At 48.0% G+C, this 16,547-nt stretch overlaps 6 protein-coding genes across 6 annotated transcripts; 1 reads left to right on the forward strand and 5 right to left on the reverse strand.

Moving 5' to 3' along the window:
* Window positions 1-754: 754 nt before the first annotated feature.
* On the reverse strand, window positions 755-1,534 carry Aud_005338 (lysoplasmalogenase; the record flags this gene model as incomplete). Its single annotated transcript, XM_043290267.1, has 1 exon — window positions 755-1,534. The coding sequence occupies one exon, from the start codon at window positions 1,532-1,534 to the stop codon at window positions 755-757; it is 780 nt and encodes a 259-aa protein (XP_043146202.1).
* Window positions 1,535-3,392: 1,858 nt separating this feature from the next.
* On the reverse strand, window positions 3,393-4,025 carry Aud_005339 (uncharacterized protein; the record flags this gene model as incomplete). The annotated part of the gene is made up of 1 exon (XM_043290268.1): window positions 3,393-4,025. The coding sequence occupies one exon, from the start codon at window positions 4,023-4,025 to the stop codon at window positions 3,393-3,395; it is 633 nt and encodes a 210-aa protein (XP_043146203.1).
* Window positions 4,026-8,351: 4,326 nt separating this feature from the next.
* Window positions 8,352-9,360, forward strand: Aud_005340 (RTA1 domain-containing protein; the record flags this gene model as incomplete). Its single annotated transcript, XM_043290269.1, has 3 exons — window positions 8,352-8,517; window positions 8,587-8,829; window positions 8,891-9,360. 3 exons carry the CDS (start codon window positions 8,352-8,354, stop codon window positions 9,358-9,360), a joined length of 879 nt encoding a protein of 292 aa, XP_043146204.1.
* Window positions 9,361-10,239: 879 nt separating this feature from the next.
* Window positions 10,240-11,499, reverse strand: Aud_005341 (uncharacterized protein; the record flags this gene model as incomplete). Its single annotated transcript, XM_043290270.1, has 2 exons — window positions 10,240-11,050; window positions 11,126-11,499. 2 exons carry the CDS (start codon window positions 11,497-11,499, stop codon window positions 10,240-10,242), a joined length of 1,185 nt encoding a protein of 394 aa, XP_043146205.1.
* Window positions 11,500-12,367: 868 nt separating this feature from the next.
* Aud_005342 (zinc-dependent alcohol dehydrogenase family protein) lies at window positions 12,368-13,384 on the reverse strand (the record flags this gene model as incomplete). The annotated part of the gene is made up of 1 exon (XM_043290271.1): window positions 12,368-13,384. The coding sequence occupies one exon, from the start codon at window positions 13,382-13,384 to the stop codon at window positions 12,368-12,370; it is 1,017 nt and encodes a 338-aa protein (XP_043146206.1).
* A 1,648-nt stretch (window positions 13,385-15,032) lies between these two features.
* Aud_005343 (Zn(II)2Cys6 transcription factor) lies at window positions 15,033-16,421 on the reverse strand (the record flags this gene model as incomplete). The annotated part of the gene is made up of 1 exon (XM_043290272.1): window positions 15,033-16,421. The coding sequence occupies one exon, from the start codon at window positions 16,419-16,421 to the stop codon at window positions 15,033-15,035; it is 1,389 nt and encodes a 462-aa protein (XP_043146207.1).
* Window positions 16,422-16,547: the final 126 nt, after the last annotated feature.

Raw genomic sequence — 16,547 nt, forward strand, 5'->3', positions numbered from 1 at the left:
TAGCATCTCTCTCTCTGTGGATAGCCATGTATAGATATCATTAGTGAAGTATAAGCTAGTATACTACTAGAGAGTTTTAGATTAAAGAGAGAACTTAGTGCTACTTACCTACCTTACAAGCTTCTATATCTACTAATTCCAAGAAAGGGCCAGCTGAGATACTCAAATCATAGTAGACTATCTAGAGTTGGCAAGTAATGTATTACGCTCTGTCAGAAATGAGGCCTGATTAATGACTCATTACCTGGGTATATCTATTGATACAATGTCAATTTTCACGGAAGTTTGGCACTACTCTGGACAAGTCTGTTGCTGTGAAAAAAATCTTCGAGGAAGCTGGCTAAACATCTAGACCATGACAGCAGCATGCAGCGGCGATAATATTAGCCCTACAACGATTTTTTTCAAAATAAGAAACTGTCACTTGGCCTTTCACAAGCGCAAGCATGCGAAGCCGCGATTACAAAGAGAAATTTTTGAACACGAACAAAATTGAAAGGTTTATCACTGGTCGTCAACGAAGAGGAGAGGAAATCCGGGTTGGTGATCTTGTATGGTATCCGAAGAACATTCCGCTTTGCAGGGCAAAATCATGTAGCATTGACTGAAGATGAAGGGACGACCCAGTCCAACTAAGATGGCTTCAGTTGTACAGTAACATATAGAAGCAATTTGCTTGGGATGCCTCCGATAAAGCCATTTTGGTCACCCGCTACTTGATTGATAACGAAGTAGCTCGAAAGAAAGCTGGAAGTTATGTCGTCTCTACTGTCCCTGCTATGACCATCTGCCCCCAGAAGTACAGACCATATCCCACTGCAATCCTAAGCCAACCCGGCTTCCCAGGACCAGACGATCTTCCAAAGGCATCTTTCGCAACAAAGACGTCACTAACCACAAACATGCCAGCCCCTAACCCGCGTTGGGACAGCCAGGTTGTGGTTGGAGTCACTGGATTTGTAGCCAGAGCAACAGCGAACATCGAGCTGATGATCACGGCATATACCAATACCAGAGGCTTCATATCGGGAGCAATGGTGAGATTGAGCAAGTTGCTACGAGCTGAGGACTGTTCAGGTGGGTAGATCACACCGAGCCACCTCGCAACGAGCATGGTCGCCATGAATGTGGTTGTAAGAGTGCCTAATGAAACGACTTTGGTGTCTCGGAGGAAGGCAGCAATGTAGGCGATATGGGCTAATGCGAAGGCGACTACCCCCAGCTGGAAGAAGGTCGAAATTGGTTTTCTCTGCTCTGAAGAGGGCGAATTGTAAAACTCGCTTCGGGAAGGGAGCAGGCAGAAGTCTCCCGCAAGGGAGAAGACAAGGCCGATTGTAATCGAAAGGCGATATGGGGACCATTCAGTAGTGTTCGTGAGAAGTGGGCCAATAAGAAAGGTTACTGAGGAGAGCATTTTAAAAAGGATTGTTCCAGCATGGGACCGAGATCTTGACTCTGAGAGCACCAGTAAAGGTAGCGAGCCAAGCAGCAGTTGTGGGCCAGGAAAAGGTGGCATTGAAATATTTAATGCCATTTTTGGATGAAATCAAATCTGTATCTGAGGGATGGAAACACCACAGACAGGAAAAAAATAAATTGACGCATGGATTTGCATTGGGGGAGGATTATTCATTTATTGCAATAGTTAGTTACTTGGTGGGGTCACAGAGAACCTCGGCAGTCATTTCCACATGTTTACATGAGATACATCCTCTGCAGAATGAGTCAGAGAAGATACCTTGACAAAAGATGCTAGATGCTAATGCGATGGACATATATTCATAAATCAATAGCTTCCGACGCACATATTCTCAGGACCATGAGCTTCAATACAGTGAGTAACAGACACAAATCGTCAATTGACAAGCAAATCTTTGGCGCGCTTGTGTGGCCGTGACTTATACTTCAGTCAGGCCATAGATCTTAAACTCTGCCATGTTTAGAGTTGCATAACCGAACCGCTAAGATCGAATCTGACCCTCACCGAACTCGCAGTGGTGCGGGTTCGGTGCTTAGCCTAGGAAGTCACTTCAGTTTCAGTTTGGGTAGGTTGGAACTAATTTAGATCCAGTTAAAACCATTAGTTATAGTTTTTATAGTTTTATCAGTTTGGTTTAACTAACCTACACCATTTTACTTAGTAATTGCCAATTTCAAGGATTTCTCTAGAAATATTAATACTTCTAGATAGCCTAGTATCTAGTCTATCTAAATATAAAATATCAATTCAAAATATCTAGTCGTTGCTGAGATATAAGGGAATAATCATTTCTGTCATGGGTTGGTATGAAAGTGATAGTGGTTCATATACTGTTATATATACATCAACCTCTGACAATCACCACATCTTTAGATGATTATTCAACCACCACTCATTCAACCCTATAGATATCGAATCAAAATTCTTCGCTAGGCACCTGTAGCGGCTGGAACAGAAAGCGCATTTGCTTCTCTAAGCTACTGGGTGCAGAGGCTAATGAGGTTGTTAATCGACTTATATCAAGGGCAGTCAATGCACTGACGTTGGTATTGCAGGTGCTGCTGGCTGCCGATATAGTATTGGGTAAATTCTTGTCTGGCATGATAAATGCGGCTATCTGGCTTCTGGTATGAACTAGCATGATAGGAGCAGTAATAATTAAAATCTGCCTCATATAATATATTATGACTCTGTATGGTGTCTTGCCGCATGGAATCTGTTGGTTATAGGTGGTTCAGATGCATAAATATGATAGCTGCATGACTGATAACTATTGAATCTAATTATTAATAGGAGATGCTGACTGCTAGTTACTAACAGTTAAATTATTAAGCAACGTTATTGCTTGTTACTAAGACATCAACGAGTTGACTACATTCCAAGATCATGATATATGACATTCTTCGGCCAGTCCAGCCATGTTGATAGCCGTCCAGGTAATGCAGCTGCGATTTCGGAAAAGAGCATTTGTGCCCGTTGCCCGACAAACCAATAGTCTCTGAACGCACACAGCTGGGCACTGTAGTAGGCCATCAGTACAAGAGCTGCCACATTCATTTCTTTTAAGAGAAATATAAAGTCTTCTCTAACGGAGAGTGGCCATATGTAGATCATTCCACACTCCAAGGGCAATTCAGCGTTCTCGATACATTTAAATGAGAATTCGAGTTGGTGCAATGCGTGGCTGCATGCAGTTCTCTGCTCGAGGTCTGGGACCTCCGCTTCAACGAAGTACGTAAGTTGTTGGAGTTGGATCCCTATGTCACTGAATAGGTTGTTTGGTTCCTCCCTATTGTTCCATCAGCTAAAGCACACCGGATCTCACTTGACTGGATTATAGAACGCGGAGTCTCCCAGTTCCACGCCAGAGAAGACGGGTTCTGACAAGGCACGGACACCCTAACCAAGAAACTTACTTCGCAACAGAGATTGGGACGGCAAATTCTTGCCGAAAGAGCGGTCGAAGAGGGCTATTTTGGATCGTAACCATGAAGCTTTCCAGTGCCATAATACCTCGACATAGTTTAAAGAGTTCTATGACGGAGTTTAGTGTCGCCGATATACCAGGACTGTCTGGTTCTGCAGGGGATGCGAAGGTGTACACCATGATTATACTAGAAGAGGCAAACAGAGCGCAACAGTTCTCAGCTGTTGGCGAGAGAAGAGCCTTTCGGAAGGAGGGTAAGGCGAGAGTAATGTGATATCTGGAGCTTTTGAGATAGCTGCTGTACTTTTCAGGACAGCTATAGGCAATATGAAGTGATGATAGGGCGAGGATTCCATGCATCAAGAACTCGTATGAGTATGCGATCGTAGGGATATCAACCTGCCATACTTCTTGCATCTCCAGTCTCCGCGCAATAGACCTGGAGGTGTAAAGTGAATAATGGTGCATCAACTCGGGGTCACGGCCGGTCCATTCTGAAGATAGGGCAAGCTTGGTCATCTTCTGATAGAAAGAGCCATAGACATCTTCACGAAGGGATGACGGGCCGGAGTTTGGGCAGGTACGATCATCCCGTACTTCAGAAGCTGAGTTGGACATGCTGATATCTGATCCATATCCACGAGAAAGCGGACTAGAGCGTCGTTCATAGCTGCAATGCATACCCCGCGCCGAACAATTTGAGCACGGGTCCTGTTCATTACACTACAATTGGATTGATAGGTGCATTAGTATACACGCAAGCCCAGATTCTAGGGATGGCTCGAAGCGAACCAGAAACTGGAAGCGCAGGGTTTCCCAACCTTGACCCTTCTTTTCTTACACTGCTCACAACCGTTGCGGGACTTCTTGTGGGATCTTCGCGTCGGCATACCTGGAATTGTAGAGATGATTTATTGTACAGATTGGGGAATCAGAAAATAATATTAGACCGAATGTGTTGAAAGGTCTGAAGTAGCTGATACGCTTCTCGGGGCTGTTTGGCTTTGGGAGGCAAGAGTGAATGAGTGGTATGGGGGAAGAGGGGAGTGGCCAAAGGATTACGAACACGGAAACGGGTACGGACAGGTGGACATAGTCCACTCTGTGTAACTGGTCATATTATGCAGTGCCAGAACTTAAGCTTGCTTATTAATACTATCAGCAAGTGAGCGGCCCAGCTTGCTAGGGTTTTGCCTAGAAACTTGAATCACACTCCACTTCAGGGCCCACATGATAATATGTAATTGGCCTCCAGCTGTGAAGTGAATAGTATACATTTCTTGGAAGAGGGTTGTGCGCCTAACGGCCTAATGCCATTTTTCATTTTCATTGATTTGGGGCTTGTTATGGTTTGGATGAGATGAGGTGAAACCTATAGCAAACAACCGGCTAGGCCAGCTATTAAAATCGGCAGTCAGACTCATCTCAGACTGGATCCTTATGGTACTGTTTGCTTCTAAGCTGAAGTCATGAGAATTCTCTTCACTGCAATCTCCTTTAAGATACTCTCTTCTCTGGAGTCCACTCCCTACGCATGCACCGAACTGAACGTATACCTTTCTCCGGGGGCTATGTAAATTTTGTTTACCGTGGAATTCTTGTATCAGCGCTCTCCACTCCGCCAACTGCCCAGGTCATCGTGAAACATGCCGAGCCATATGTTGCCTCCAATTCACTGGAAGTCACCAGTGACACGCATTGTATGTACTCCTCACGCAAATCCATATGCTTGCTTACGATTCCAGTACTATGAAGCTCTCATGCTGAGGGCTATGAAAGGCCTTCCTGCGACCAAGTTCATAAACGTCACCACAGCCTCTCGGATTCTCTATGAATATCATGCTGAGTCCCACACTGCGATCCTCTCTGACCTTCTGAATCATCACAGCTTCAGACCTATCTCAGCGCCCACGAGCCCGATGAGGCTGACGTCTTCAGAATCGGAGCATCGCTGGGACGGTGGATGAGAAGGTTCCACGAGTGGAGTGCTACATTGGATCAGCTTTCGCTGCACGGGAAGATAAGGGGTAATCATAATATGGCTGAAATAAAACATAGCATAGGAAAGTATTACTATGCATCCAGCTATATTCGAAGGCAGCATCGATATTTTTAAGCGGTTAGAGAAGCGGCTGAAGCTAGAGGCGGTAGCCAGTGAAGACCAACTGACACATGGTGAATTTGGCTGCTGAAAAGTGAGTGCGCCTTCCATGATACACAAGCTTCATCATTCACCAGCTAAGTTTCGCAAAGAATTTTACTTTCAAACGGACCGGTCTCAGCTGAATTCTGCCCGGTGGACCTCCGGGTCATTGACTGGGAACTTTCACAGCTCAGTTTGGTAGCTGTTGGCCTTGGCCAAATGTTCGCTGGACTATATGTCCTCAAGCACTTTCATTCCGTCACTGCAGCCTCCGCTATGATTTCCTCGTTTATGGCCGGATATAGGCCGCTGACAGATGAGTTGGCCTTCCGCGGTGCACTGGAGTTCGGAATGCACTTATCACTGTGGCCTTGTCGTGAGCCTGGGAGAAATGAGGATCGGCTCGTCAAGAGATGCCTCTGTGTGGGATGATCTGTAAGGACACCATGATATCCACAAGTACGCTATCTCATCCTTGTTTATTTTTGTGCTGTCGATCTAGAGTGCCCTGGGGTGGTTGGCAAAGGATATAGCACAGGCGGGAGAGCGAACTTACTCACCACTGCAATATCAGTGGGCTCTGAGTCAGAAGTTTGCACACGAGATGGTTTGAATGTTGCGGCGGCTGACGCCGCCTTGTATAGACTATGCATTGGTCACTGCTAAAATATACTTCTTGAAGGCCCACATTCGGTCTTCCGAAGATCAATGCACTGAGCGATATGCTGCGTTATGGGGTGAAAAGGGGAGGGAATTGCCCTTAGTTTTAGATGAAATTAGTCTGCTTATTACAACAACATCGATAGGATCGAGTTTGTAAATTGCTGCTATTTGTTTAAGACTCTAGTATGTCTCATAGTTCGAACACACAATCAGCAGTTCTAATTTTTGCCTTTGGCAGAACATCAGGAGATATAAGTCGATGGGGCACCAGCATTTCACTCTGGGACGGACGGTGATGGTAGTGGACGGCAAGTCTGTTCCTCCATTCAACCCTGTAATCTACTACCCACGGAGTAGACAGAGAAGACACAACTTATGCCTTTTTTCCCTGGGTTTAGGAGCGCATTGACTTCACTCGGGTGTATCCACGCAAAAACAGTCATAGTCAGAAGCATCAAAAAGCCGTCAAAAACATACATGTAACCTTCATGGGACACCAGATAGCCGTCATTCCCTTGGGCGTATTCAATAAGACGAAATAGGGAACGAATAAAGATGAGAAAGCTGCCGGCGTACAGTGCATAGATGTGCTTTTCCCATGGCGGCTGCGAATGAACGACTTTTTGCGACGGCCCGCTCCTCATCGCAACATGAAACCTGACGCTAGTGAGGGCGAACAGAGAGAAGAAAATCAATTGTATAATCAAGCCTGCGATGACTATGTGCTCACCAGTGGAGAGTGCGCTAGCACTACCACTCGCCATGATACCGCCCCCTAAAACAAGGTTACGTCTCTTGATCAAAATTAAGGATAGTTTGCCTTACCAGCGCCTTGCATCAAGAATGAGATAATGTCGCCCAGAAGGAAAATTTTAGTCAACCACCGTCGCTTGATCCAACAATAATTTTCCCCATCGGTGAGCACCACTATGCGGCCCAGTTCCATGTAGATGCTTGCTGCAAATAAGGTGGGCGCAATCAGTAGCAGGAGGGTTTGCTGAATATATGGTTTGACCGTCCAATTCGGACTTTGCGTTCCCGACACAGCTCGCTGAGGAAGAGGTCAGTAATTAGAATGATGCTTCTGCTCGCCTTGTCTTCAAAAGGAGATATCCAAATGAGCTTACCCCTATGTAACCAACCCACTCAACTGATCGTACGACTTAGGTGAGCTTCTGCAGAAGCTTGCTTCAGGCCATTGGGAACTTACAGTATCCGCCAAGGACGAATGGAACAAAAAACCATGTCCTGGTTCGCGCGAGCTGGTACGTATGGATGCAGGAAGAGACTATGAACAGAAGGATAAAAGCAACAGCTGCGCCAACTGACGGATCATATCTGTAGAGCTTGAAACTAGGGGGTTCTGTAGCCATAACAGTTTTATGCGATGAACCTTGGAGGAGAGGAAAGAGCAAGAGAAAGAATGGGGAAGGTCTAGATGAATTGAGGGGAGCACGCACTGAACGGTGGAGAGGTGGTAGATTTGAGATGAAATGATCTAGGATAAAATCTTTTTATACAGGGAAGGACCAAACCAATGTCCCGGTTGTTATGATGCGAGATCCTCCTGAGTCCCAGGAACAGTCAATCCAATTCCAGTCTAGCGAGCTATGAAGGCTCTAGGACTAACCACGTGTGGCTGAGTGACAGTAGGTAGAACTGGTGCGTCGTAAGCCTGTCGTTTGGGCAACACCCCCGGTCATTTTAAAATAGGTACATCGACAAGGAGAAAAGTCAATCATAGGACCGAAGGCAAGACTGACTCCAGTAGGAGCCAGTTTTCTCGACTTATCCCGAGCCGATAAGCCTATTGCTCCACTCAATACTCCATTCATGTGGCCTAAATGTGGTCTCTGTGGACTGCAGGTCTCGTTGTCGTAATCGTAATCGTAAGTAGTAATTGTTCGGAGTAAGATAAATGGCTGGATTACCCACAACATATACTACCCCTGGTGGAAGGGTACATTTGTCCTCCTTTCTCTTCAGTCCCATCTGTCGTCCTAATTCCGCTACAGCATAGCTACAAACGATTCATTCTACCGTGCGTTTATTCTCAATATTCATTTACACCAAGGTCATTTGTGCGAAGGGAGAGAACCAGATCTTTCCTACTGCACCTCAGTCTGCAAAAACCAATCATGGCCAGTGATGATAAGATCGACTTCAAGCTCTATAGATACACTCCATCAACGGCTGCAGCTGCACTGTTTGTGGCTCTGTTCTTTCTCACGACTATATGTCATATCTATCAGCTCAATCGCGCCCGAGCATGGTATTTCATCGCGTTTGTGGTCGGGGGCATCTGTAAGTGGAGCTTTCGAAACCTGTCTAGAAGAGTTCATAGCCGGAAAATGGACCTAATCAACGTACCAGTCCAGATCATCGGCTACGTGTGTCGTGTCTTGACTCATAGCCACAAAGAATCAGTCCCGATATATAGCGTGCAGACTATCCTGATCCTCCTTGCTCCGCCGCTTTACGCCGCGTCAATCTACATGGTGCTGGGAAGGTTGGTAGCCTTTCTGCGCGCTGAGAAACTGAGCATTGTGTCGGTAAGGTGGATGACCATGATTTTCGTCACTGGGGATGTGATTGCCTTTGTCATGCAAGCAGCAGGTATGTATGGCGCGTTGATGTTTATTATATGTTAGGGTATTTACAGATCTCTGTCCTCCAGGTGGTGGCATTATGGCCAGTGGTACTGTCAGCAGTTACAACCTGGGAGAACACATCACAGTTGCGGGTCTCTGTGTCCAGCTAGTTTTCTTCGGCTTCTTCATCACCACCTGTGCGCTATTTCATTACCGCATTCGCAAGTATCCCACGCATGAGGTCACAATACTGGCGGGTCGCTTGTCTCAGAGAACTTCTTGGACGTGGGAAACCGTCCTTGTTGGGTTGTATGCCTCCAGCATTCTGATCCTTGTACGGTCGATTTTCCGCTTGATCGAATACGCGCAGGGCAATGATGGGTATCTCATTAGCCATGAAGCCTTCATGTACGTTTTCGATTCGACCTTGATGTTTCTGGCTATGGTGGCCATGAATGTTTGCCATCCGTCGATGATTTTGGTTGGGTCACAAAAGGAGCGGGCTGCGGAAATGAGTTCCCCCAGTTCCCAAGTTGAATTGCATGATCGATCTTGAAAGAAGGCAGACCAACGACCAACGGCATGTACGCCCTCTTTCCGGGGCTACGTTATCATGTCTACTAAGTGGCGATTGTATGCAGTGAAACGACGTCAGTGACACTGTTGCTGGGCTGTTCTTCCCTACCTCGACACTATCATAATCAGCTTGGTACCCCACAGATAGAAGGTTAAGAGTGCAGTCGGATTCAGAATTTCAAGGTCGGGTACGCATGGCGAGAGTAGCCTACGTACAAGAAATTGAACGATTGTAGCCCTATATAACCTAAGGACTACTATATCTCCTGTACTTCAATGCAACTTAGCCAGAAAATGTAATGAATCCTGGAAGCAGGAACTGATTTTGGCCACCCACCATGAGAGTTGCCAGCAATGCAGCTGCTTAAAAGTACCGTAGGAACCCCAGGGAAGGGTATCAGTCAATACCGGATCCCGGGTCGCAGGTTTGATTTTCAAAACTCGTACTCTGAGTAGAAGCATTGGGTAGACCAGTTTACGCTCATCCCCACCACCCAAAGTCTTAGTGTTCACGGGCCAACACGTCTAGACTAGCGTCAACCAACCTAACTATGTGAAAGCTGTGGGGGGCCAGCAGAGCACTGAGTCAAGATTGGACTGCCGCTAAGAGTGGACGACCGTCAGAGGTGGATGGCCGGTCGATCACAGTGCTTTTGAAGTAAGCATCTGTGGAACACGGTTGCGCACCGCACCGCAGCCACCAGTTTTCACCTGCTAGGAGTTGATGGGAACTCGAGCGCCGTGGTCTTACGGATAGTTTTGTTACCAGGGCTGTCTCAGAGGGTGATAGTGGTCCATGATAAACTTTGAATGAATGTTAGAATGTTCAGCTGGTATTCGAGCGATGGACCCATAGATATCATTTATATCTAATCTCCCGACCCCAGCGGGCGCCATCTGTCTGGACTACCGTGAATACATCCTCCCACTTTCGCCCATCATCCAGAAGGACCTCATCCTCTCCATCCATCCGAACCCCAATCTGCTGGAGATACGATCGTACCTCTTGCAGGATCTCCCGAGCATTTCCATATTCCCCCTTCCAGGCCATAACCAGCATCGGACCCAATCGTTCATCTTCTAAAAGCTGTAGCTTGCCCTCCTTCAGCCGTTGCTTATGGTACTCCCATGCATTCATCTCCCCGGGCATCTCCGTCGGATCCAATGGATCGGTAGGCATCACCCACCTCTTCGCTCCATGACTGGACACATCCTTTCGCATCAATTGCCAGACAAAGGTCGCCCAATCTGAGAGATCGATCTTCGGACTGAGCTCGGGGTGCCCACTGTCAGGATTGGTTGGGTAGTAGATCTCTGTTTCGTATCTCGTCCCGTCGGGAGAGTAGGGCCATTCATCTGTCGGGATGGTTGCGTTCACAAATCCTGATAGTGCAATCGAGAGATCATCACGTATCCATATCGTGCTCGAGCTGAAATCCATCAGGTAGACCCCGTGTTCATGCAGGAAGGCTAGCATGGCGAGCGATTGCAGTGCCCAGCGGTAGTAGAGCAGGAGGAGGGGCTCTCTGTCTCCATTACCGGGGAAGTCCTTGTCATCGGAAGACGTGCGCGACTCAGGAAAGGTGGTCAGAAGTGGCAGAGTCGTAGCGCCCAGTGGGCCGGGATCCAGCTTCTCCAGCAGATATCCCACAGGGAGACGGCCAAGATATCTACTCCCACCACACAGAATTGCGGTGTTCTAGCGGTGATTGCAAGGGACGAGCAGGAAAGGAGGGTTTACTCACTTGACGATGCGGGGGTGAAGATCAATCGGTTGGTCTACATCCACATTCGGGGTATTGGTGCTATGTGCCAGATATTCATATACCCGGGGGATTCGCTCAGCAATGATAAACCACTCCTCGGGGTCGACACGGGGATTTTCTTTCTCGCATTGTTGAAAGGCCACAATGCAGTCTTGGTTAATATGCTGCACAAAGTACATCTGTTCATACAGCTCGTCGTAAAAGTCCTCTGGGCGGTCGCTACAGACCGAAGGGACCGCATCCCCGCAACAGCGAGGATATTTGGACTGGCTGGGTGGATCGGGGGGCTGTTCTAGATCAGCAGCTGAGGATGAGGGCTCCTCATTGCGGTCTGACGACCAGCTAGCGCCCATAACGGCGACTTGATCTGTAAAAAAAAGAAACGTAAAAAAAAAACCAAGGAGAGAGAGAGGCGGCGGGTGGAATGCGTCTTTTTATATGTTGAGCGGCATGACGCTATTAGTAGTCGTCTGGGCTTGGCAGCCACTCCACTAATTGGTAACTTTTCCCCAATCCTCCTCCCTATCCTTTACGACTTCAACCCCTGATGAGGTTTCAACAGTGAGAATTAGGCGGTCCTCGGATAATTACACTTTGTACGTTTCTCCCCGTGCGGTGAATGTATAAGCTATGTACAGTGGGGAGACACCCGGATGTTAGATCTAGATGAGCTGACTTAATGACCCTTCCAGGACTCGTCACTGGCTACTGCAAATTCACGCAGGTCTGATCGAGCTTGACCGTATAAGCGGTGTTTACTTTATGATTTCTCAAGTTAGCGCGCTTGTCCAAGAAGTTGTGGACATCATGCTGGACCAACACGCCCGAGCCACACGTGCAGGGTAGGAGCCAGATGTTCTTACCTTATTAAGCAACACTGATGTATGGGCTTGTATGTCTCCTATTGAACCTATTTAAACTGTTTATTCAAACTGTGAACTAGACTGATAGAGTCTCCCTGCAGAAACACACAATGGACAGATCAAGGATGGGGCAATGGCCATCATAACACTCTGTACCATTCTTCTCATACCATCTGTTGTATCTTCCTTCACTTCAAATAGGGTTGTGCAAACCATTACATTACGCCAACTCGTAGATTTGCTAACTAGGGGGGCCGCACAAATGAGGGAGTTTCTTATGTAGACCTTTCCCTTCATACAACTGAAAACGCGGAAAATGCTCTCCCCGGAGCATACCGTCTGATCCGCAGTCGACCGCCTAGTGCGCAACGTCGATGACAACCTTGCCGATGTGTCCTCCACTCTGAATCCGCTGGTACGCCTCCCGATACTCAGCAAAGGGATAGACCCGATCGATCACCGGTCGTACTCCATGCATCGTCATCGCCTTGAGCAGGGTCTCGAGATTCGTCCGGGGGCCAATGGTGGAGGAGCCGATGATGAGAGACCGGTAAAGGATGTCGACCGGCGACAGGCCGCCGCCAAAGCCGCTTGCTGATCCGACCAAGGCTATCTCGCCACGGATTCTGGCCGATGCTGCAGACTTGACAATAGTCTTTTCCCCCGCGATATCTATCACCTTGTCGACACCCTGGCCGTCGGTAAGAGCGAGGATCTCGCGATCCCAGTCAGGGCAAGTATTGTAGTTCACGACAGACTCCGCGCCTAACTCCTTGAGCTTTGCGGCCTTCTCGTCGGACGACGTGATTGCCAAGACCCGAGCTCCGAACATTTGCGCAATCTGAAGCGCAAACAGTGCAACGCCACCGGTGCCCTGAACCAGCACCGTCTGGCCCGGCTGGAGGGGTGTAGCAAGGTTGAGCGACGACCAGGCGGCACCGGCCGCGCAAGGCAGCGAGGCAGCCTCAATGTAGGACATGGAGGCGGGCAGATGGACGAGTGCGGTTTCGGGCAGCACCACATATTCGGCCAGCATACCGTCTACGCTGAATCCGACGCTGCCCGCGTTGTATTCCGGAAGAAACGGGCCGCCGATCCAGTGCAAGAAGCAGTTGGCGACGACTCGATCGCCAACTTTGATCCGTGAAACACCGTCCCCAGTGCTGATGACTTCACCGGCGCCATCTGACAAAGGAATGACATCTTTCTTCATAGCCGCGCCGTATGGATGGTTTAGCACTGCGTGATCGCGAAAGTTCAGCGAAGCAGCATGTACCCGAACCAACACCTCATGGCGACCTGGATTCGGTAGGGGTTCGTCACGCATCTCCAGGCGCGTCTCCTCGCCGACAGTGGTGAGTCTGACAGCTTTCATTTCCTCAATCGTTTTCAGGAGAATGGACTTTGTTGACGCTGGTTCAAGGTAGGGCTGGATGGAAGAGTGCCTTTTGGTGACGATAACGACGAGATAGAAGTCTTTTTGGAGTGATGTGGGTCGGTACGCCGTACAAAGGAAGAAGACCTCCCTGGACTGTACGATTGAGACCAGTACTTATTTGCCCAAGTTGCCAAAGGGTAGTTAATGAACCTGATTTGTCATCGAATCTCTCTTCAAACGGCCATTACGTCTGATCAACTATGGTCCTTTGCTTCTAGAGTTTATAGGGCGCGAGTAGGGGTGGTAGGGACCCACTGGGAGGGGCTTGGAGCTTATTAGACTATTCAGCTATCGGTTAAACTTCGTTGTTGAGCAAACATAGCGTGAATATCAGGGGGGAGGACGACCAATCCAAACCTGCCGGAATATCCCACCGCGGCATCCCACCTGCAACGTCCATCCGCAAGCGGCATTGGATTTATAATCGAGTGTTGAGATAGTTAACTATTCATGATAATTAATCAGTAGCGTCATGCCTTTCTTTCTTTCTTTTTTTTTTTTTTTTTTTATTAGGGGGGAAAAACCGACGCCTCGCTCCCTGCCTCATTGCGGGACCTCGCTGCCTGAAAAGTATGTTAAATAATAGAAGAAGAAGTCCATAGCCTGTTGGCTTGAAGGAGTTAGACAGCATTAGTGTGGCCTTTGATGCTTGCAATACCTCGCAATATGTATGGGCCCCTGTCCACACTGATCATCTACTGTTATTATCTGTAACTGTAAGTCATGGCAAAATGCTGCAATCATTACCACATCATCTGCCTCTGCTGCTAGCTAGAGGGCCATCCAGCCGCATCGATTAGTTTTGCTAGGATCAAGCTCTGGGCAGTTGAGGAGTAGTTCTGTTAATACAAGGTCTCTGTCTCCTGTAGTATGGCGTAGAGGAGTTGATCTGCTCAAACCTGTCACACTCATATTAACTTCCCTTAGTAATACTTGTCAGACTACTCCCCTGTGTCTTTAGTAGGATGCCAGCATATAGTAGCGAAATGTGGATGAACTTGTCTTTTAGGTTAACTTGCACTGCGTCTATGTATAGTAACTGATTAACTATAAGAGGTGTCTGCATTTGGCTGCTCTGTGAAGGGGTATGGCCGTCCAGTTATCTATTGTGTTTAACTTGATATTAAACTTGCTCATTAAGCAGCATTTAACTCTAATAAGACCGGCTTCTGCGGCATAATGAAGTGGGGTGCATCCGCTATGGTCACAGGGAAGGGGGCTGCGGAATTCGCTGCGCATTATGGCGGGCTATTGCAGGCCGGATTGCTTCATGAGGTATCTTTTATGGCCTGGGCGATTCCCGTCCTTAAGATATCGCAGACACGTCCCTGCAATTGATGTTGTGCGCAGATATCAGAGCAAAGTTAGGGCATGATGCGGAATAGAGAAGCACTAGGATTTCCTCGTCGAGAGCTATAATTTCGATGCGGCTAGTCCAGTAGCGTTAAAGGGTGGCGTGGGATGTTGGGATCTCGATGATGAGCCATACTCTGTTCCATGTCACGGCACTCATAATCCGGTTCCAAACCGTACAGTAGAGCTTGTACATCCGAAGAACTAGTAGCATTTTTGGCAAAATAAAGCCTCATCCTAGAAGTAACCGCCAATCCTTCTGTAGCGTGTGTCGTAGCCAGAATGATGGATGACCACTGTCTCGAGCATCCCAGAGTTCTTCAAGGAGTTGAAGGGCCAGCACATTTGCAGGAAGCCGATTCAAAGAGTAGATGGCTCGAAGCCTGTCACGCACTTGATCGCGTAGAAAGTGATTCGATTCCGTCAATTCGGACCCAGCTGTGAGAAGAGGGAGAGATTGGAAATTAAGGTAGTATGAGGTTGCAGGGATTTGCATCAGATGGCGGACTGTTTCTTCGGCGTATTGTTGAATCAAGTGCTCTTGCGCTTCAGACGAATCTGGATCCCCGAGACAACTACTCTGTGCATGCGCACGGGCTCGATAAAGGAAAGTCAGCCCGTGGTTGCGAAATGCTTCGTATAGGTGGCCCAGGCCGGGATTTGGGGGGACTGGCTTCCAGGTAGTAAGTTGGGCCTCCAACACGGCTTCATGCATGAGGTTGCGCTTCTGTGGCGCGTCAAGGATCTGTCGGCAGTACCGTCCGACATTTGCTATGATAAGGAGTAGTCCGCTACATGTTCCGTACATTGGATGATGCCAGTCTCCCATCCTGTGCACTGCATTGGACATGTTAAATAAGTTGAGCCCCTGTGGCTCACATGGGTCTACCAGGAACGAAGTACACATGTCCCAGTAAAGATACACTCCCAGGCAGAGCCGAACCGCAGGGTCATTAGTCGTCGACATAGATGTGTCCTGGAGCATACTGTTGATCAAGGCGCGGGCACCAAATAAATGCTGCTTGCCATAATCTTTCCTGTCAAGATCAGCACTTTGCACCAGAGCCAGTAACATAATAGCCAGAAAGTGTGCGGTAGGCCTGTATTGGCTATGGCTCATCTCTCTTCGAAGGCACGCTATGGCTTTGCCACGTTCCTCAAGGGCGATAATGGGGGTGGTGGCCGGGAAATACTGCTCGTGGCTGGCGCTGACCGACTGGATAGCATGGAGGAGAGCGGATGATTGGGCAATGTATTCCAAAGTAAGAAATGAAAATGGATTATTTTCAGGGTCTATGACCAATATTTGGCTGACTTTCTCCAGCCAATATTGTAGTAGTCTTCGATTAACGAGCGTGTTAGGTTGCAGTGAGAGCCATGGTGTCTCAACTTGCCACTGTGTTAATCTTGGGGCTGATGAACAGACAAGTCCTTGACGCTTGCACCGCTTGCATGTCGGATAGGCCTCGTCGCATTTGACTCGCTTTGCCTTGCATTCTCGACAGCCAAATTTGCTTTTGTTCCGCCGTGGGCCCACTGGGGATTCGTGCTCCTGCTGCGTGCTTGCGTGTGAGGACGAGCTAACTATCACTTGCTTGAAACGTAAGCCGCGGAAGGACATGTCTGGCCAGGTTGACTGTTGACTTTCTCTACTGTTCTTTGCATTCAATAGTGGCATGCAGACCAGAAACTGGGCCAGATTTGAAACTGGCTGTTGGAGAAGGCGGAACGAAGGGATTGCCACATC

The sequence above is a fragment of the Aspergillus udagawae genome (assembly GCF_001078395.1).
Source record: "Aspergillus udagawae IFM 46973 DNA, scaffold_3, whole genome shotgun sequence".
NCBI classification, from domain to species: Eukaryota; Fungi; Ascomycota; class Eurotiomycetes; order Eurotiales; family Aspergillaceae; genus Aspergillus; species Aspergillus udagawae.